Raw genomic sequence first — 23,388 nt, 5'->3', positions numbered from 1 at the left:
TTTGTGTTGGAGATTGAAGATTTTTAGCCAGAATTGTGATGATGTTGTGCTAGAATGATATAATAATTTTCAGGATGCTTTGTTCGAAATTTATAACATCAACCTAGTGGTCACTTTCACTTTCCAATTTCATTTTGGCTGGGGTTTTTTTTTGTTCTAGGAAGTTTTGCTTTATAATGAAGTTTGAAACTCAGTAGTTAATTCCAATTGGATCCTGATGATCCTATTTTCAAAAGGTTTGGATATAGAGTTGTGTTTAAATTGAGATAACTCAATTTTTAATCCACATTTGTGACACATGATTTTTCAGGAGAGATAGAATTAAAACTAAATAAAGAAGAAGTTGTCTAAATTATGGTAATATCTAATTCAATACTTACACTACATGATCCTCTTGAATAATTGATGTAGGTTTTCATCATTATCAGGTAGTTGAATGTTTTATCTACATTCATGGAGCATTTGAATTGAAAGCATTTTTGCTGAATGAATCATTAGCTTTTTTCTGAATGATTTTTATGCAGTGCAATGCTAGAATATTATTCTCGACTCTTTTCAGATTTTTCTTACTGAGCAAAGTTAGCTTTAAAAGTTAATGACCCATAAGTGAAGTTCATAAATGCTAGAAACAATGGCAAGGACTGAAAGTTAAGAACCGGGATCAAAATTTCAACTTGTAATCTGTTTTTATAACTAGACATCTAAATTCAGATTTGAAAAACATTACAAAGATCATTTTAAATATATATTTAAGTGTAAATCTTTTTTCAACAATGAATAACAACAACTTTGATGAAGTTCTAAAAATTATTTAACTTATTATGTAAACATCTGACAAGTTTTCTAAAGTAACCTACTTTCCATTAAGTACTAAATAAGGTTTGTAAGTGTAATTTAAGAATTTATTTTTTTGGTTGATTTTTGAAGAATGTTTCATTATAAGTTTGTGAGATGCTAAAATATTGCGAAAAGTTTTCTGATCCACGATTATATTCGTATGTACTTGCAAAGGGCATATTTTCCAGTTAGTTTCTCTCTCACTAGTACTCATCACTGGTCTGAAACACACTTTTGCACCCTATGAATACTGTATATAATCTTTCTAAGCCTGAATTTTCTATGATATAGTATATTTCTTCGGTTAAATTTAATTTTTGCATTTACGATGGAAATTAAATCAATTATTTACAGAGAAACTCCTTTGAACATCATTCATTTTGAAATTCTTTATGCAAAAATAAGATTCTTAATTATATAAAAGCTTTAAAACGAACATAAATTCTTCCTTTTTTTTTTTATTGCATTTGACAAGATATTCTTATTACCTGGAAAAGCAAAAATAATTTTTAGAAATTTAAAAATAAAAGATATTTATTAATATTTATAAAAAATTATAATATTACTTTTTGTTACAGGTAAGAAACTTTAAGTTCAAGAGAATATACTACTTTGAGTTTCATGACCACCGCTACAAAACGGTCGCACTTTGCCACACCCTGACGGAAGGAAGTAGTTACGTTTTATACCTCGAGCAATAATCGTTTGTAAGGTCTATGATGGCAAATGTTTCAAGTCTAGGATGTGTGGGGCTCATGTTTGACTTTATATTTTACGAAGAAAAAGCTCACTCATCAATACCAGGATCCATACGAGTACACAGAATAATACGTGATTTATATTTCTCCAGTTACCAAAGTAAGAAAATATATTTGCATGCTTCAAAGCATTTAATTAGTTTTCTCTCTATTTGTTCGCTTTCAGAGCATATTACATTCTCAACTTTACTCGTAAATTGGTATGAATCAAAATTAGCGAATACTAAGGTTTTTCATTTTAAATTCTAAGATTAAAAAAAATTTCAATTTTCTATAAAAATAGATTTTTCAACGGCACAAAAGAACACTTTGAAAATCTTTTATTTACCGTACGGGAAAAAATCAGTAAATTTTTAGTAGTCATTTTTACTTCATTATCCATAAAGTGGACTTCATTTGCAAGTATCAATTGCTTCTGATGTTAGTAAAAATTACATTGCAAAGTAAAGAATATAAAATAAGTTTATTGACAACGAAGTATTTCTTATCATCTGAGTGTTAAAAATAGAATAAAAATAAATTAGAATTAATTTTTCAACTATTTAAAGCAGTAAATATTACTTTTGAAAGATATCTTTAATGTCTCTAACTATTGACAATTAAGTCCTTTCACTTTTCAAAAAGAAGTCACTGAGGGTCTTAATTCATTTTACTGCACCAATTGAAAAATTCCACCAATAATTTTTGTAGCGTATGTACAGACTATTGTGAGATATGATCCTCTTCTGTTTAATACTCAACAGTTAACAATCATTCTTTTTATTCTTCACATCAAATTATTCGGAAACGTTTCATTCGTATTTTCAGTGTCTAATTAAGAGAGTAGTTATAGAGAATAAAAATTTTTAAAGTGAGTGAATCACACCAGGAATACAATTTATCAGTTATCTGAATATGTTTTTTTTTTGGTGAACAATTTTATATTTTGTTTCTTACTGTAATTAAGCCAACTAGTAGCAATATGTTTATTTATTTATTTTTTGGTGACTGAAACTTTAATGGAAACTCATATTGATTTTATATGGGACTTAAATAGAATGATACATAGAAATTAAGAAGATATAGGAATATGATGAGCATTCAGGTGTACAATATGTAACAATGTAGTTATGCAAAAGAAAATTGAATTTCTTTGAGATACTCTTTTATGTGAATATAATTACAGTATTCTACAAATGTAAATGATTCTACTGGTAATGAAGTAAATTTGACTATTTTTCTCCATGCAGAAGTCATCATTTTCTTTCAATACTGATTAAATATTATTCCACAATTATTCATTCATTAATTTTGAAATGAGTTTTAAAAAAATAAAATATTCTTCTATCAGCCACAAAACTTTTATCGAAGCTTTCTCAAATAACATATCATCCATTGGTCTTTAAAATTCATCAATTCGTTCTGCTCGAATGTACGGTAATGAATAGAAGAAAACTGTATAATGAGTCATGAATACATAGTACTATATCATCATTTATCAGGCAGTATTATCTTAAGAGACATATGCATACCTGAGCAGCAGAATCATTAGTTCCTAGATACTTTGTTGAGGCGGAACATTGTCATCTTTTTCAAGCCAACATTCAAGTTGGATCCACCAATTGCTCTTTTTTTCGCTTCACTGCACTTATGACCTCGTTCTAGACCAGACGTCTATATATATGAAGTAAAGGTAACTTGTCGAGCGCGTCTATCATAACAAATGACTGCAGTCGTCGAATGCCATCTAAAAAACGATTCTCTCCCAGGAGCATTTCTGACTCGGTATACGTTTCAATGTTCTGAAGCGATACATAGCTCCCGTAGGGCTTATATGAAGTTCATTGCTATTTTTCTCATTCGCTCGCAATAGCCATTACGCCGGAAAATATCACCAAAGTTATCTCAAAATTCGAAATCTAAAAACTAGGCTAACGGTTGGGAAAAATAAAAATAATAGCAAGATACTCTTTTGCTGATAACAGGCTACTTTTAATAGACCATTTCTCCAACGCAGGACCAACTTTTCACTTGATTGCTTGTAAAACTTGGATTCACCTCATTCAAAAAAATACAATAAAGACCTAATCTTTGGTTTCAACGATAATAAGGATCTATCGGAAAAGACAAATCGAGAAAAAAAAAAGATCAAGTAATTTTCGTTGAAAACTTTTTCAGTTTTAAAGTTAAGAGAAATGAAGGATCAGGAATAAGTTACTATTTTAACCTGGATTTTTTACTGATAAATAAATTCATTTTTTTGTTATCTAAAGTCTAGCTTGAAAATATAATTTATAGTTTTCATTCAGTTTTTAGTCATGTCTTTTTTCTTCCAACTTTGCTTGGTTTGAAGTGTGAGACATTAGTAATAAAAATAATTCAAATGCTTTTCTCCATCAGTTCATTTTCATTTTCAAAATTAAATTCTATGGGGAAAAATATATTGGTGGTGTTGCAATTTTTTTTTATTTGGGATAAAATTATTAACTTGTCTGGTGAGCCTCGAAGGACTGATTTGATGTCTAAAATAATTTTTATAGAGCATTTCTGTTGGATTGAAAAACCATAAAAAGCTTATAATTAAGATAATCGGATTTCAATGTGGCAACTATCCCATTTTTATTCTTCATTAAGAAATAAAAAAGTAATTATACGTTATTATGCGTAAATGAGGTTGGCATATTTTTATCTAGAAAAGTACATTCTGCTTTTTTAATTGAATTTTACTCGAAAAAATTTTTGTGTTAGGCAGATAAAACTAATTACTTGAGTTTTAATTTATTTTTTCCCCCAGTCTTTAGAGAGAATAATAATAATAATTGAGTTTGATAAAAACATCAGCACATGTGATATAGTTTCTGTTAAAAATATATTTACAACTAATTTTAAATTTATTTTCAATTTCTCTTCAGGATAATAAAAAAAAAGTGATTTTTCATTGCACAAAATAAGGAATTCTATTAGTAGTTGAATATTTTTTGTACGTCTGATAGCATTTTTTGTCTCAAAGTTTCCAATTTTACCCTTGTGACTTCATATTTTTCAAGAAGTATCTTTTATTGGCTTGAAAGTTCTTGGCTAAAATTCGGATTGAAAATGACTTTTCGTTCTTTTATGGCGATAGTCTTCTCTCAAGCTTTTACTTTCAATATCACACCTTCATATTTATCAAGATAAAATAGAAGTGAAACAAAAGGGACCTATTTCCATATTGCTTTGTCGAATATCTACTGGTAAAAATAGTATGTATGATTTCATTCTCACCATAAACCAATATATGAATAGCACTTTGGCTTTTTCCATAAGTTTCTCCAATGCTATCAATGTATATCATTTGCAATCTTATTAGTGCATTGAATCACGAGTGAATTTATTTTTTCCATAAAAAATGAAATTAAAGAATTCTGTTTTTGATAATAAATGAAAATGTAATGATAAAAAGTGGGTAAAAACAGATGAATTATTTTATATTTTAAAATCATTACGAAACTCAAGAGTGCATAAATTCACTTGGAATTTATTTATGCAGCCATTTTTTGTCATGTAAATTCGGATGTGAACAAAATCCGGCATTTCAGTAAATTTGCGGGTTGAATATTCTATACTGTGTGCTTAATGTAAACTCATTATCTTGTTAAACAAGTCAATGGTGGTTATATATAGCATAGCTGTAGAAAGTAAAGAACAGAAAATTATAAAGTACGTATAGTTAAGCCGTCCCTTGAAACGGGTGTATAGTCATTATATTACGAGGTTTTTGCTCACATTCTATTTATAGCTTTAGTTATCTTGTCTCTTCTCAGCGGACAAATACAAAGGTGGACCTTTAGCACACATAAATGCACTTGACTAGATTCAACAGAAGCATTGTTCAGATGAAAAACACAAAAAAAGCGCTAATTTTCAATTAAATTCTCCGTTCAATTGAGACAAATATTCTTTAGAATACACTGAAGCGTTAAGGAAATTGATTAAATTCGGTAGATGTTAGTCTGAGTGTAATGAAAGCCAGCAAGCGTAGTCAGTTGATATCGTGATACGCGTGATTACGAATGTCACATTGTTCTCAGTACGTATATTAACTTGGTATGTAGTGAGATATACGATGGTGGAATGTATAAGTTGTGAGATGCAATGCACGTTTCATGTTAGATGTTGGATTTGAGCTCAAGGGTGCATTTATACTATATGTTAATTTATGTTGCGCGTCGATCATCGTAGTTACAGCCCAACAAATCAACGAGCACATCGAATCCCTCTGATATCTGTCTCTGTGTAGCTTCCTGAAGGGTATAAATTGAGATAAATCAGGTTAGAATGCTCACTATTGAATCCAAGAATAGAGATATCCATTTCTTGTTGAGCATTCATGGCGAAATATCGTTCAATTCACGCTCCTGGTAGGTGTGATGAACATGTTAATCCTAGGAAAATGGCAAAAGCAAGTTGGAGAGTTGAATGAGACTAGTACCCGGGGGCGGAAGTTGCCCAGAACGGCGGATAAATTTTCCGAACAGGAGATTACCCCAATAGAAGTTCTCACGGTGTTCTCGTTATTACCGGCCAACTTCACTCGCTGCTCGACTGCCTCCGATGAGATTCCCCTGCTCTCGGCACTGACTCGACCTTAACGTGCGCTTTTAAGTTACTTTTTCAAATATAAAACCCTTTTTTTTATCTTTATTATCGTAAAGTTATTATCACAATCAACTTGAGAAGTAGTGGCTGGTAATACCAATAAATTGGGCATTTTTATAGATTACCATGTTCAGTAAAAAGTCTTTGAAATTTCTTGCCAAGATAAGCTTTTATGATTGACATGTTTAATAATCGCTTGAACTCTGGTGTGCTTTTTCGTTTTCGCCCAGATCGATCGATTCTGCTTCAAGACCTATTCTTATATATTTTTTTGGAATAGTCGACCGTTTACTTCAATGTCAACTTCAATCAATCTACAAGTGTCATCCATTAATGTGAATCCAATTTTTTTTTTTAATTTGAAAAGTGGATTCTGGTTTTTTTGATAGGATCAAGAGGCGCATCAGGAAAATATTAGAAGCAAGCAATTACAATTTTTTTATTTAACTTTAATAATGACATTTATTAGTTTTTATACATAATATTCATCAGCAGTAGTTGTTAATGTTGATTGACAACACTTGTTTACTTTAAGTATTCTCTTGTTCAATTAGACATTATTGGAACCGATGTTCTAATAAAACTTTATTGATTGTTTAAACAAAAATTTCATGTTCTCTAGCATATTTAAAAAAAATATTTTATTACCTTTGAATCTCATTAGAATAATGATACAAAAGTTCATAATGATGATAAATTATTCTTTTCGTAAAAGATCTGTACAAAAAATAATCACTAGTTTTATTTTCACGAACAAAACATGTTGAAAACTTGAACTATCTTTTTAGACAACAGTTAGAAATAATAATATGCAAAATTGAAATTTTAAAAATTTGATATAAAATTCAAAGTGTATGTAAATTATAAAAATGGTAAGAAGATGACGTTCTGAAAAATCTCAGTTCGTATATGAAGTGACGACGAGAGAGATGTGGAGTGAATGAGATGTTGGAGGAAGTCGAGTGGCGTGCAACAGTAAAGAGAGGAAGTAGAAGAGGATGCACGTGTTTAGAAGGTGACTATATAGAAGAGGCTCTAATTGTAACAAACAACTGCTTTTATCCGGACTTCACATTGAAGCCAAGTGCATGGTAACGCAGAAAATGTCGTAGAAATTCTGCTACGTAGTATTCTAGAACAGTATAATCTTCGGAATTTTTTTGCGAACTTTGTTCCTGGTTTCCACAGCGTTTTTCTTTCAGACTGTGTGCCCTTTGGCATGGATGGCATAGACTCTGTGCTCTCTGAGATGTGCAGGAATCTTTTTTCTTTTCTCTTCATTCTATCGTGGGCAAGTAGGGTCATTGCACTTCAAAGTCGCAGTAAAATTGTTGACCTAAATGTCAATTTTCCAGTTCATTGTAAACTCGAATGAATTACTATAAAAAAAATATTGAATAATACTCCAAATTTGATGGAATGTTTTTCAAGAGCAAATTACTTAAATGTAAAAAAGTATTTTCTCTAGTATTTTTCACCATTTCCTGAAAAATAGTAAATATTAGTTAAACGAGGTTAATCTTGTTAAATATATTTTTGATCTTTCAAACGTATTTACTCATTCTGATTTATATTTCATTCATTTTAATTGAATATGTATAATTCAATAACATCTATTCAATAATCAAAATATCAATTATATTTTATATATTATTAAATCACTGTATATTCATGAGACATAATTGAGTTTTAATTTATCAGTAATGATTTTTGAGCTGGAATACTTCAAATAATTGAATAAATACATTCAATGTACAGTGAAAAATTTTATGAAAAGTAAAAGAAATATTTCTAAATGGTAGTAAGAATGGAGTTGAGATATTGTCTTGGGATAAAAATTAAAAATTCATTATTGACTTGATGGTAAATGGAATTGATTAGAACTAAGCTTGGATTTTTTTAACTCGTAGTAATTTCTACCAAGGTTATTATCTTAATGCTTTTAGAGTTAATCTTCCATTATTATTTATCTATAACAAATTTTTTATTTCTACGTTGAAAACAAGAGATTTCCTATCAACTTCAAATTTTTATTGAGAGAGATAAAAATATTTTATTATCTCAACAAGTTATATAAAAAATTGAAGTAAATAAAAATAGTTCATGTTTGCTACTGAAATGTTTTTTCAATTTAAACTAAATAAAATATTTTAATAATTTTTTTCTCACTAGAAAAGAATAATATTGAACAAAAAATTTAGACTTTTGTATTCATCAAATTGATTGAACTTCAAATTTATTCGCTCTTTTTCTTGAATACTGTTTGACTAATAGCAAAACCTATAAGTATGATTGACAACGTTTGCTATTGTCATTAAATATGAACACTAGTAAGTTTATCTTCGACACATAAATCTTCATAACATTCGACATTTATTTTTCGTCGTAGGTAGACATTTTTCTTCATGTACGAACTACTACCGTACAGTCGTACATAAGCTCAATAACTTGGTTTTATTTCGTCGAGAAAGTTTGTCCTGTTACGTCGGCTGGCTTTCGTATTTTCTTTCGCCTAGATTGCGTCACGAGTACGACGGCACGCGCAAAGGTAATATGAGACTTGTCTCGAAGACTCTTAAGTTTCAGCGAACCCCTATTCAATTCACCCCCCTTGACTGCCCCAAGCAGAGACTTTGATTCAACTTTCATTTACTTTGTGGGCTCTCTCAACAGGAAATATAATTATATAATCGTTACAAGGGGAGCTGGAAAAGCCGAAGAGATTGTTTCGTACGTTCCGGATACGGTCACCAACCTCTCGAGACTGTGCGACGACCTATACTTCCCCTTGTGGTATAGAGAATAATTTAATCCCCTTTGCTGATTGTTCTTCATTTTTTGCCGCATGAATGTTCACTAATTTATCACTAATTATTAATCTGATCTATTTTTATTCACCAATTTCATGTCTATTATATTTTGAAAAATTATACACAAGTCATTTTCTTATAAATTCCATCATAAAGACCATTTCTAATTGTTTATAAAAAATTGAAATCAGAATCAGAATTTGTTTAAATTCCTTTCAGGTCTTTTTCATAGCATTGCAAAATCAAACAAACGTACAGACAATTGTACGTACGTACACCAATTTTTAAACTGTTTAATCTGCTTTGCAATGTTTCAAATTAATGAATTTTAAAAATCAATCCCATTACTATTACTTTCTAATGGAAAGTTAAAAACTGCAATTGGTTGAAGGAAAAAAATTTGCCAAAATAATTTTGGAGATTTTTTCCGGGCGTGCATAAATAAATAATATAATTTACAAAAAAAACTTTATATTATTATTTGATGAAAAGTGATGCAAATAAAAAGTTTGTCAAATAAATTTTCGACTTACAAACTTGAATAATTCTAATTTTCTTAAACTCATGAAAAAATCAAATTTAAATTCACAATTTAAACCGTCCGTGGTAATATTGCAAGATGTACCAACTTTCAACGCGCATTTGTCACGACCAACTTTTCTAATTCATTTCTCTCATAACGTAGATCGCGTGGCATCTCAACACGCGATTGCAACCGTACCTAATATACAAAAAAAGAAGCTTATACTGTGAATCTAGTGTGCGTGACAAAAGTTTCTTCTGGGAAATATATAATAAATGTGCTTTGTCTATACAACGATTGACAGGTAAATTTTATTCAAGCAATATCGGTTTTGTCAGTGACAAACGAAAAAGAGTAAACTAGACAAATCAAGGAAAAAAGTGTATTGAAGGTACGAAAATGGTATGGAGAATATAGAAAAATAAGAGAACAGGAAACAATAGCATGACATATTGCCATGTCATCATCACTAGCATTTAGATGACAGCAAGCCTGGAAGACCAATAGCTATTTTCACCCTGTGTGAATCTCCCCAAACATTTTATTATACTCAGACTTTAGTCTATTGGTTGATCATAAAAAAAAGGATGTGTCATCATTTTATGCTTTGCTAAGACAAGAAAATAAAAAGCCTCATTTATGATGTCTTAACACCCTGTCAATATCACTCATGAAATAGCACGTCTTTTGTCAATTTGTAAACGTCACTATCAGCCATTGTGGTAATTAAAAAACAATATAATTAAATCAATCGCTGAAAATATTGCCAACTTGTTTATATGACAAACTTTTTATAACTATCTAGCAATATTTCATTTGACATGTTTCAATCAATACTGACAGATTAATTGAAATCAAAGATAGATAGGCAAATAGACATCTGTTCCTATCTCAGTTTGCAAAGTCATCCGTTGATCAATTATTTTCTTATTACTTAAACGATGGAAAGTCATAATAGGACCATTACTATTAAGAGTTATAAAGAAGAAAAATTGTTAAAACACAATTTGTCCTTTTAATGAGGCTGCCGAAGGACTTTTTTGCTAGAATGGCTTTGGAAACTCATGATTGTGCTTTGATTTGATCGTTAAAGACAACGATTGTCGTAAATAACTTGAATTGATTCTTCAAACTCTGATAGAAAAATAAAAAACTGTTAAATTTTTTTATTCCTCGCCAGCATGAGTACATGGTAAACCCTGGCTATCATTTTCACAGATTCAGATCTGGATAGATGATTTATTTATTTGATTACACCACTTCCTCATATTGATTCGTATGATTTATCGTGTTTCCTGCTTTGGAAGGATGTTTCTAAATTGACAAAAAATGGAGTATAAATCACGAATAATTTGCCCATGAATGGAGTCAATTGGATGCTACAATAGTCTCGTTACTCCTTCTGCTAGACTGCGGATGATTTTTCAATGAAATTTCATCTCAATAGTTGGATCTTGACTTTTTCCTGGTGTTCAATGAAGGCTCATAGGAAATTTGTAATTATTCAGAGTATGAAAGGTATTCAGTTGAACTGAGTCAGGACATCTAGGTGTATGTTTGAGTTTTATTATTAAATTCAAGTCGTATTACATAGCTTAGGTTGTGCACACATCAGATATCTTTATTTGTAAAGCACATATATTTATATAACGCGACTTGAGTTGTATGAAATACACACACGCAATTCACATGTGTATTCTGTGCACGCTTTGTGTGAACGGCAGGTAATGGTAATTGAAGAGAGTGAGTCGTAGATAGAGTCTAGGAGGCTATACACCGCGGTAGAAATACGTAGATATATATATGGTGGGCGTACGTGTTCTCATATAGAGATCTAGTTGTTGGGTCGATTTGAACTGAAATGACATTGTTCAGTAGACGGGAGGATAATTAACGTTATGAATTTACCGTTGGTCAACAAGTTTGGATACATCTCGGAACTGGTAAATGTATGTTTCGGAAATGATTTAGCAGGTGTATACCACAAAAGCGATACAATGCACATCAGCGGAGAACATGGATATAATTAAAATTGGTAGATAAATCCTTTGTTTGCCATCCATTCATCTCTAAGGTGGAATTATGGTGTGTGTATATAATAAAATATACCGTCTAGTTGCTTCATTTATTTTTCATCTAACTTTGTTAATTGTTTCAAAAAAAAAAAAATACATTTAGCAGTCGAATAATCCTCCATTTGTTTTAAATTAGCATCTGTATGTCAGAATACTTGTGGGTGTTTGCATGTGGAATGAAAAATGACTCTTTGGAGATATTTTATTCAAGGAATTCCAACATGAATAATTGCTGATTCAATTGGAGCAATTGTTGGAAATAATTTTGATTTATAAAAAGCTGGTAACTAAGAAGCAACGTCTTGATAAGCATTGATTATCACTACTCAATTTAATCTCCAACTTTACCTATAACTCAATCATTTCAATTATTCCCAGTGAAATCTAACTTCTGGTAATCCATTTTTCGATAAATCAATCCATGAGAATATTTTTTATTCCACTAAAATCTTATTCTACATACTAATAAGCATTAGAATCATCTCAATAATATAAGGTAAAATATTTCATGTCAATCTTTCATTACATGCAAAATAATAGCAGCGATGATTTACATTAGACTCTACCAAGTTCTGTTCAGCTGATATTAAGTGATGTGGAATAATAGAGTACCAAGTGATATGAGCTACCAAACTTTACGAATGTAATTAAACTGGATAAAGTAAAGCTATTCGTAGCTTTCATCTTCTGGGAAGGAAAGAAATAATCAATATAATAAATCCGACAAATAACGGTAATTTTTATGATATAATTTTCACTACTTTGATTGAACAATTATTTTTAGCACATAAATCTGATCTCGAATCTCTGTCCGATTGATTTTATGAATTTGAAATATCAAATCTCATAATGATGAAATATATTGGAATGATATTCACGTGATAGTAAGTCATCTTCAATTATCGCATTACCAAGTTTAAGATAGAATTTATTGATGAAGCCAGAAAGTGAAAAATAGAATAAGTTGATCGCAAGCATCGACCGAAGATGTCACAAAAGTCCATTCCATAACTTTTCTTAAGTTTTCACGAAAGCCACAGCGTCTCGAGGGATATCGATATAATCTTCCAACGTCACGTAACCTCTGCACTAGAATTTATTCTCTTTCGTACACGTAGCGGACTCCTGTGGATCGAAGTTTCGGCTAAGTTGTGAGAGATGCATCGCTGAGATCTTGCTGTTACTCCACCATATATGCCTCACTATATCTATATACATTCTATATAACTCCTTGTTCTCTACATTTATAGATATATTTTTTATTCCCCATCGGATCCAACAGACCACCAACGTATATCCACTTTGTTGCCAACTACCCGTCCTTCGATCAATTGAATTATTTGCGGTGACAAACTTCCGGAAAACTTCTAGGCCGTTCGAAAATCCTTTCTGCTGTTCTTTTGCAGCTTAATACAAGAATTTTCATCCCTGAAAATATTTTTTAGCCTCATTAGACACCTGAGGCTTAAATTAGACACATTACGAGCCTAAAAATAATCTTGGGTCTGATTTTGGCTTGTCATGGGTCTCGAAAATACTTTTAGTCTTTCTATTTCGAGCACTCAAAATATTTTCAAATTAAAATGAGGCTTCAATCGAGTCCATACTGGGTCTTTTTTTCATCTTAGGCATGTTTTGGGCCTATTTAGTTTTTCCTAGGCTAGAAATACCATTTATTTTCATTTTTTCAGATAATTAGATTTGACTAGTGATTAGTAGAGACTTAATCAACATTCATAACATGTCAGCAACTTTTTGTCTCCTAAGAGACACCAGAAAATCGATTACGTGTTTACTTCCTTTGCATCACATATGGAATACCAATATATCGAAGGGTCTAGGTGAGGTTATATTCTTTCATACTGCGGCAAGGAAAATATCGTGACGGAACAAAAGAACAAGTTATGGATCGATCATGGATGGAATATAATATTTGTAGAGTTAATATATAAGTTGGAATAGGTCATAAATGATACATGGTGACAGAAGAATGGAATTATAAAAATGCATTAGATGTAAGAGTATAATTTTATTTACAAGAGTTGTAAAGTGAGCAACATTTCGGTAATTATTTTGTTACTTCTTTTGAAACAACGCAGTTCAACTCAAATTATAGAGATTGCAGCAAAAAGTGTGGAAAAGGAAAATGTAACGCTGAAGAAAACAAAGAAATCGTATATAACTTGATGCTGTGAAACTTTACCCAAGGACTGGACTGCGGTTTGTCACAGTCATCTAAGCTAGTGCAATTTTCTCCACAGCTTTGGCAATTCATAAGTTTGTACCATTCTGTAAAAAAGAAAGTCTAGACATATCTATATATAAGGGTTCATTGTTCATACATATGAAATGAGAAAACTTGTTTTTACTTACAACTCCATCTTCACAATTACATGAATTTAGAGTCTGGACGAAATGTGAGTAATAAATTTAGACTTCTAATAGGGTGGTAAGGCATGTCTGATATGACGCAGAAATATTAAGTTATTTTATCGCTTTATTTCTCGTGAGTTGAAAACAACAAATTCTGGTTGACGACAAAAGTCAAGCCGTAAAAATAATCCAAAAACCCTTTTTCAGTCGTAAAGATATCGCAGAATTTGTTTCTTCTTTTTCTCAGTCGAATTTTACCTCTGAAACTCCACCACTTGTTTTCTGGATCTTATTTTCCAGTTTATTCGAAACGGAAGGTTGCTATTTCGGATTCGGAACTAGCCCGTATAAGTCCTCGCTTCCCCTCGAGACCAATGTACTTTTCGATAATTGATTCTGTCTTCAGTTTGTGATTCGCTTCTTATAGCGGTCAGTTTATTTTGGCTACGTGTTTTTTTTTCCTCCAGAAGATAACGATCGTTTGTTTTTACTACTTTGCTTCTGTTATTTACTGTGAATTGCCAATGAATTAACGTATTGCGTGAATCTAAACATCTGACATGAATTGGAATAAATTTTTTCCCTCATGCAGGAAACATTATGACGATCAGATCATTTCAATCTAAAAATCGATATTGTAAAAATTTCTATGAAAATTAAACATATTAATAAAAAATATTTTATTCTATCTTTAATGACAATTTCCTGTGAAAATTTAAGTATCAGGGAATAATAATTCTTAGAAATTGATTAAAAATGTTCTATTCAGTGGAATAAAATTAAAGTTAGTCCTGAATATAATGCAATTATTGAATTGAAGCTCAAGATCAATGATTATAATTTCATTCTGGTATCAACAATAATAATCTGTGATGAAATTAACTACAACAGAAAGATTTATATTAAAAAGCTTCAAACATTTGATTATACAGTGAAGCTTTTTGAACTATAAATAATGTTGGACATACAAATTAAAACAGAACACACTTTGCATGCATATTTAATCGTATATATATATATATATATATAAATATAAAAAGATGTATAGGTGTGACGTGTTGCCTATGTAGCAATGAATATTGATAATCGATAATCCCACACACCCCATTGGTCTTTATGTGTCGCGAGCAAGAACACCCTTTTCCACATACCAACCTTTCAAACGCAGAACAGTTTTTGCATCGGATTCAATAGAACGCAATTTTATTCTTTGCAAGCTTTTTACTTATATTTTTTTTTCAATGCCACCTTTCAACACATTGTCGATTGTATAATTTTATAAATTGTTCCAATGTTTTAAAACATATTCCAAATAATTGTATAGTTAAACAACAATCAAGCACACTCAAGTGTCTTTATTATCCTCTAACTTCATAAAAAATAATTCAAAGGAGAGAAAAAAAATTTTTTGTATCCGAAGAAACTATTGATTATCCAAACGAAGTATAACTTGAGCTTAAAGTGATTGTTATTTTCTTTTCTCATCCCTTTATTTCTCATTTTTATTGGATTGTTGACGAAGAATCAGGTTACAAATTATAGCATGAGATGCTTTGTAATTCAATTACTTTCTTTTCATTAGTTTTTCTTTCGTCTTGTCGAGTAAAACGAAATAAAGGTATGTCTTAGGTTACAGCTAATGATGTAATAAAACAAGTATATATCCAAGGATGGAAACATATATATATATATATATTTTATTGATTATTTTTTACATAGGTAGGATGTCAGACCGTTTGGGTGAATTATAATGAAAAATTGTTATTCAATTATACCTCGGTACATCAGTATTATGCATAACAAATAAAAATATGACATGAGATGATTTCTCATATCCATTGTGAGAATAAATAAAACTGATACGTTTGTTTATCGAATGTGCAAAACAACAGAACGTTGAAATTGAATATAGTGATATTTAAACATAAAATACAATTGCAAAATCGTATGGTAAAACGCTTGGAAACGAGAACAAAATACTATTAAAGGTAGAATAAAAGCAAAAAAAAATCACAAAAGCTACGAAAATGAGAGAGAATAGAGGAACAAATGTTAAATGGAAGCATAGGACACCAATTGAATGTCCTAACGAAGTGTAAAACTCCGAGAAATTACGAAAGTTACTTGCTTTCTGTCATTTTTTGTTAGATTATCGTTCACTTATTTGATTTTATTCCTGGATAAATTCTATTTTACTCCATTTTTCCATCTGATGTCAAGTAGGAAATATCTTTCTCTTGGAGAAAAATATTTAACTGCTACTTGAAGAATCATTCTTATTTTTGACTGTTGTGATACCAATTTTAAATGTCTGTCAAGTGTAATAAATTCATGAAACATGTTTATATTTGTTTCTAGTTGTCATATCATCTCTGAGGCTTTGGAAATTATCTAACTTCGATTTTTTGTCATGTTCATTACTGATTCATCTGTTGGGACTGTTTTAGGATGTTAATAAATAATTTAACATTTTTTCATGGACGATTTGTCATGATCAATGACTTCATACATTAGTGTAACTCTAATTAATAACTTAATTATATTATTTACGTGATACTGAACTAAAATTAAAATTTTCTAGTAAAATAAATTCATTTAATATGGGAGAAAAAAAATTTAATTTGTCGTAAAATTAATTGTTGAAAAATATTGATTCAGTTTATAAATTGGAATTTTTTTTTTCGAGATAACTGCGTTTCTTTTCCGAGGAAACTTAATTAAAAAATGTATTCATTACTCGAAAAATATTATTAAAAAAATTTATAAGTTATTAAGTTAAGAATATTTTACAAATTGTCTATTTTAAAAAATTTCATCTCAGTACTCTGGTGATTTCATTAGTTGGAGTGTAGAAAAAATTATAATTTCAGTAATCCACTTAAGTCAATTATCTCTTTCATGATTTCAAGCATCCTACTTAAAACTATCAAGTCATCAAAAAATTTAATTTTAAATTGAAATGTTGAAATTAATGAATCTTAATAATTTTCTCGAATGTAGGTCAATTAATATACTTCTTAGTCGTAGATGAATTTTATTTTATTACATTTTCATATAAATCAATTACAAAGAAAATTACATAAATGTAGAAAATAGTTCTAGGATTTTGAGGAAATAAGAATGATTTTCTTTTTATTTTTTCATAGTATTGACTTTCCAATAGAATCTTTCTTTCACTGATCATTTTTCTTTATTCAAACATTATAGAATGATTTGTTAATAGAGAAGAAAGCTTTGAGTAACTTAGTAAAAAGGAAGAAAAATAAAATGAAAATAAAAGTACTTGGAAAGTTAGAGATGAGCTCAACCTCAATGCATTTCAAGTAAGGGTTTAGGTCTTTGGTATCGCGTGTTTACACTCGTCTTCCGGCAAGCTGAGTTGAAAGCTACTGACCGATAGTGGACATTCCACTTAGCAAAAGACTTGAAGGCTCGGGACTACTCAATATCTAGAGTACTCGAGGTTATTTTTATGGTATTTCCAATTCCTCGAGAACTTTTCTCTTAAACTCATCGATTATTTAATGCATTGAATTGAAGAAAAAAAAGCAAGTTTGAATCAATTTATACAATTTAAATAAATTCTTCTCATAGTCCTTTTTTTTCTCTCTTGATTTTATATAAATAGTACAAAAATCAATGAATTATATCTGTACACAAAGTTTATTTAATCACGACGAGATTAAAACACGCATACATTTCACGCACGCTTTAGCTCTATAACTTGACACCGTGAAGCGGCTAATCAGATAAAGTAAGGAAATAGTTGTGTGACATGTTCCTTTTATTATATTTAATCAATCAACCATTATATGTTGCTTATATAATAATAAATGCTTTCGAAAATTACATAAATTCAGTCGCGTGTAACAGAGTTTGAGCTACAATGTACATTTTTATCTAATATTTTAATTAATATATTTAAATTTACATAAAAGAGACTAAAAAAAACAAAGAAAATAAACAAAAGGGTTGTGAAATACAAAAAACAATTACTGTTGGAGGAAAATTTAAATTAATAAAAAAAAAATTTTTCTCCTTTGAAAATGGTGGAAAAGAAATATTTACTGTTAAACATGTAAAGCAAATTATTACATGAATTTTTTAATTATTTTTCTTTTAGAAATAAACTAGTATATTTACACGATGATAAAAATCATCAGATAAGTGAAAAATAGTCATGAATAAGGATGGGTGGAATTGAAGACAAATATCGATATTCCTCGTCAGTTCTTTTCGATGTATCGAAAAAAGTATTGATGTATCGATATCGAAGTTACAAGTAAGAATTCAATTACTGAAAATAAGATTACTGATGGTTTTTGTTGAATTTTCTAAAATACCTGAAAATCTATATGGAAAATAAATGATCGATATTTCGATACATCGATAAATATCGACCATCCTTCATCATGAAACATGTGAATTTGATAATAATCAATAAATGAAGTTTTTCATGTAAATGTGATGTAATCTGTTGGAGATATAATATAAATTTAGGTGGTGAATAATGGAAATAAATTTCAGGATCTACATCTATTTCTATACACTTATTACTGCTCAGTGAATAACTATTAGCTCTATAACTGCCATGTATATTAGCCTATATTTCTCTAAGTACCTAATAGTACAATATTGAATTCTTCATGCAATTTTGAAGTTTATGAACCAGCGAACACGAAGTCACACTCCATTTCCATTAGTTATGATCTCAACGTTGAAAACAATTTATATCGCCACTCCTCCCCCGTTTTCATATATACCCACATATAAACTCACCTACCAGACATACTTCTCTCTCATGCGACGGTCACACTGTCTAGCACGTGAACTACATGCTCTCACGTGTAACCACCATTGCAACATTTTCATGTACTTCCTGTAGTAGCTCTGACTCATTGTATACATGCAACTTCCTTGAAATTGGATATTGTTACGAATTGTGAGATGAAGGAATATGTAAAGTAGATGGAAGCACGTCAACTGATTTGAGGGTTACTTTGAGGGTGAATAGCAACTGAAGAATGTGGAGAAAAAGACGTTCAAGTTAGCTAAACTATCTAGAGGCTGTATGCTACCTGAAGCAACTCAGTTCAAGTAGAGAACGAGATTGAAAATTCGTTAAAACTCCACTAGTCTCCAGACGATCTTTTCATTTGTTAATGGATTAAAAACTTGACCCAGATTATTATCGATTTATTTTATTTTCTTTTTTGCTGAGAAAAAAAAATCTAATAAAAATTTGGGGTGGGTTCCGATCATATTAAGAAAATTTTAGACTCATTAAAAAAATTTCTGTTTAATTAAAACAAGATTATTAATAATTTTATAAAAAATCATCGAGCACAATGGAAACGTATTATTTCAATGAATCATTTTTGGGATTATTGTAAGTAATTCCAAAAAAAAACATTTCGAGTATTTAAAATTCTAATTTTGTTAATTAAAAAAAATATTACTTGTTTACAATTAATTTTTTTTCCGTGTATGTAATCGATATTTTGTTAAAATAAATCATTTTAATTTTTTCATCAATCATCTAATTAGATTTTTTATTTTCACCGAAAATTAATATCTTGATTAAAGTGACAATTTTAAATGAAAATAATAAATCCAATAAATTCCTAAAAATAGGTCATTGTATACATTTTAATAAAAAATGTACTTTTTAATACCAATATTTTACAAAATACATGACAGCAAAAAATGTCCATTCCATTGTGCTTTTTACCTGCACTGTAATATATGAAATATATGTAGACGAGTAACTTGCAAAAATTTAAGAGAAAATCAACAAGAGGAATATGCAAAATGCAGCAATCCCGTCTTAGATAGTGTAACGGAGCGCGATGAGAAATGTTGATGTGACGGTAGTGGGAGAGTTGGTAGAATGTAGGGACTGGTACCGAGGTCGAGATTGGCAATTTGTTACAGCTCACGAACTCGTGCGAGGTAACTTTTCTTGCAACCCCGGACCATGTTCCATTTCATACGAGGTGTGTACGCCTATGTGGTTACAAACATACCGCCAAAGTGTATACAATGACGGAAAAGAGAATGGAGAGAGAGAGAATAGAATTGTGGGAAAGGGCTTTAAGCATTGAAACACCAAGGACAAAGCATTGGAAAGCGAAATTTATGTGGTAAATTTACGTGTTATGCCACGCACCAGAGCGTAATCGAGAAATGGTGGTTGTGGTTACATAAGTGTTATGTAACGAAGGAGTTGCATTTCATAATTAAGACAAATGAAAATATTAGGGTATGGAGTTGGCTGAAAGTTTGTTTGGTAAAGTGAGCCCTGCCAAAGCTGATCTATTATTTCATGCTATGAAACTAACCCTTAGAGTACTTTGACCTACACTACTTGCTTCTTTTGCTACATTTCTCATTTCTGAACACCGCCAAGTTCTTGGTAAACATTTGCTTCTCCAACCTACGCGCGATACAGTCTCACTAATGCTTCGATCGCATCTGGATTAGTCATGATAACGGTTTTGCTCTTTAGCTTACACTTTATTGGGTTTCATCTACACCTTGATAGCGATATACACACGAAGCCGGATGTACAAGGTGAAGCATAACTTAATGTTATATATTTTATACACTTACACGTGGTTGATAACCGGGAATAGAGAAATAGTCGCGTGAGGGGAAAGTAGTCGGTGAAAATAAAGAGAAAGATACTTTGAGGTGTCGTTAACGTGACAATAAAAAATTTCTTACCCTCCTACGTAATCTTTATTGCCGATCAAAATCCTCCCTATTAAATTCTTTTGTCGTTATACTTCTACCCACTCAATAATACTACGGGTCATAAATATAAGTAGTGCTTTGTGAGGTTGAAGCTATCGAAAGTATTGAAAACCTTTTCGCCAAATTACATAATACAAATTCACCTCAAACAGAATTGAAAAGACAAGGAAAAATATTCATTATATTTTCGTGTTCACTACAGACACTTGAGCAAGGAAAAAAGCAACCTGAGAAAAAACACTTGAGACTTTGTGCGAGGCTACTCCTAGCACTTTTAACTTGGTTACTTTGCAGAGAAGAGTCGGATGAAAATATTTTGATATAGTTTGGTGTTCATCCAGATTCATGAGCGGCATAGGGTTGGTTTTAGCCTTTTAGCGGAAAGTTTGGTGCGGTGGAAAGTGGAAAATTAGGGTAGAGTGTAAAGTAGTAGCATAATGTTTCGATGCGATTCACCAATTTTTAAAATTAAATTCATTTTGATAGAGTGTATATGTGAGACATATTTTTTCCATGCGTTTTTCATTAGTCTCTCGGGAAACGAATGCACGTAAAATACGTTAATATACTCTACGTATTCGTTTATCAGCACACGTTCACCCTCCAACTGTAACTCGGTGCCCGGTTATACTTGTATCAGCTTGTATAAATTACTCGGAGCGCTGACGTGAATTTATGTGCACGATGGCAAAACAGTATTTAATGTTCGTTACGCCAAATGTCTCGTTATGCCAACCGGTCGTGAAATTCATTTCATATTAGTACCCGATGTTGGACAAGGTGTTGATGAATGTGAACAGTAAGAGTTGCTTGTATTTTGGGTAACATATTTGTCATTATTTTCAACAATATATCATTTTTATCTTGCCAAATACCATTACCACATCGAATTAATTTTATTCACATTATGTATAGAGCACCTTTTTTCATACCCACCCTATTTACCATAAAACTTTCTTTGAATTGAACGAGTGCACGTTGTGATTTAGTAGAAAAGATAAACTTCTCTTGCAGGCTTTGAAAATGAATGAAACAGAAGCCCCCGCATACAAGTCGAGCCTAATTATTATTAATGCCGTGATAATTTTACGACAAAATATTTTAAGATTTACGCGAACGCATGAAACAATTTGTTTGTAACTTTGTCGAAAATTTCCTCTGGAATATTAAAATTCATGGATGGTAAAGAAGGAGATTAAAATTTTTTTTACCATACTAAACTAAAAAAATAAAAGCGAAAAAAAGTGTGATATAGGAGTGATTCCAAAAAACAATACTATTATTATTAACGAAAGAAAAAAAAATAAAAAAGCTTGGAATAAGAAATCATGAAGTAATGCCAAACATTGGAGATGGTGATAGATTTAAGAGAAAATACATGCAGCTCATTCCTGTTCCAACATCCTGAGTATCAATGAAATATGGCTACAGATGTAGTAATGCACTTGAAACATAGACTAATTGATGAGTAAAATTAATTAATCAAATATATTATGATGTTTTTCATTAATGTGTTTAGTTATCTTTTGATCTTTGTCAGTTTTTCATAAACGTGTGTTACTACCATAGAATCTATTTTCATCTTTAACTATTCAGCTTTGTCTCAAACTTAACCGTTAAAAAATTAATGAATCATTGATGCCAATCTTCAAAAATTTAATAAATAATTCAGCAATGAGATAACAAGTATTTATTTAAATTTTAATTAATTCTACTGAAACGCATACATATAATTAAAAACATATTGAACTATGTATATACACCAATATTGATATTTGAATATAAAATTAAAGCTAATAATGATACGTATTCATTGTCATTGTAAAAAAAGACGACTAAATATACACAATAGCGTTGCACTTATTCATTCCGGTTGAAGCATGCCAAATTTATCAGTAGAGACCCCTAAATTATTCAATCGCATGTTTACACCAGCGCTATTGAACTCTGACGCGAGTGGTGGCTCAGGTTCGATCCCACATCATTACTTCCGCATTCCCTATGGGACCGGGTAACCGCTGTCATACGGAATATTACAGAAATTCTACGTGGCGTTTCTACGTCTGCCTCATGCCCTCGATGTCTAACCCTCTTGTGTATATACGCCGTCCAATATCATTCGGGTGGAACAGCATACATGGTCACGGCCTAGTCCTCTCTCCCATTTCGTATTGTGACCTAACACGTTAGTATTCTGATATTGGTTCTGTTACCGCTGCGGAAATTGTATTGATGATGCTAATTAGAACGGTTCGTTTGATAATGAGAGAAATCTATCTGAACACACATTTCTCGCTTGTTTGAAAATAAAATTACTATCATGTAAAGATTAAGGTCAAGTTATTGCCATTGCTGAAGGGTTTTTGATAAACCATTGGCATGATTTGGACAATAATACTGGCTTACAGAGAATCAATAGCTAGATATTTGATAGTTGAAGGATTTTATTTTAAAGTCAAGTATCAAGAAATATTTTTTCCAATAATAAATATTGTACAATAATAAAACAAATAGAGAAAAATTTTTACAAACATTTTTTTTGTTGGCAAATTATGCAAATTAACTGAAAAATCATTTAAAATTTTTTTTAGCACGACAAATGAGTTGTTCTTTGTTCGCTACCTGGGATGATAGATTTA

At 30.7% G+C, this 23,388-nt stretch overlaps 1 protein-coding gene across 1 annotated transcript in view; it reads left to right on the top strand.

Annotated features, from left to right (window-relative positions):
• Positions 1–1,537: 1,537 nt before the first annotated feature.
• The window catches only part of Ten-a (tenascin accessory), a 297,917-nt gene continuing 276,066 nt past the window's right edge, over positions 1,538–23,388 (top strand). The window contains exon 1 of the mRNA XM_035092066.1: positions 1,538–1,695. Within this exon, the coding sequence (XP_034947957.1) occupies positions 1,554–1,695 (142 nt within the window). The 5' untranslated portion in view covers positions 1,538–1,553. The remainder of the gene's footprint in view (positions 1,696–23,388) is intronic.

The sequence above is a fragment of the Chelonus insularis genome, unplaced genomic scaffold (assembly GCF_013357705.1).
Source record: "Chelonus insularis isolate UGA/USDA-ARS -01 unplaced genomic scaffold, ASM1335770v1 contig_93_pilon, whole genome shotgun sequence".
NCBI classification, from domain to species: domain Eukaryota; kingdom Metazoa; phylum Arthropoda; class Insecta; order Hymenoptera; family Braconidae; genus Chelonus; species Chelonus insularis.
This window is presented reverse-complemented; position numbering and strand designations above follow the sequence as displayed.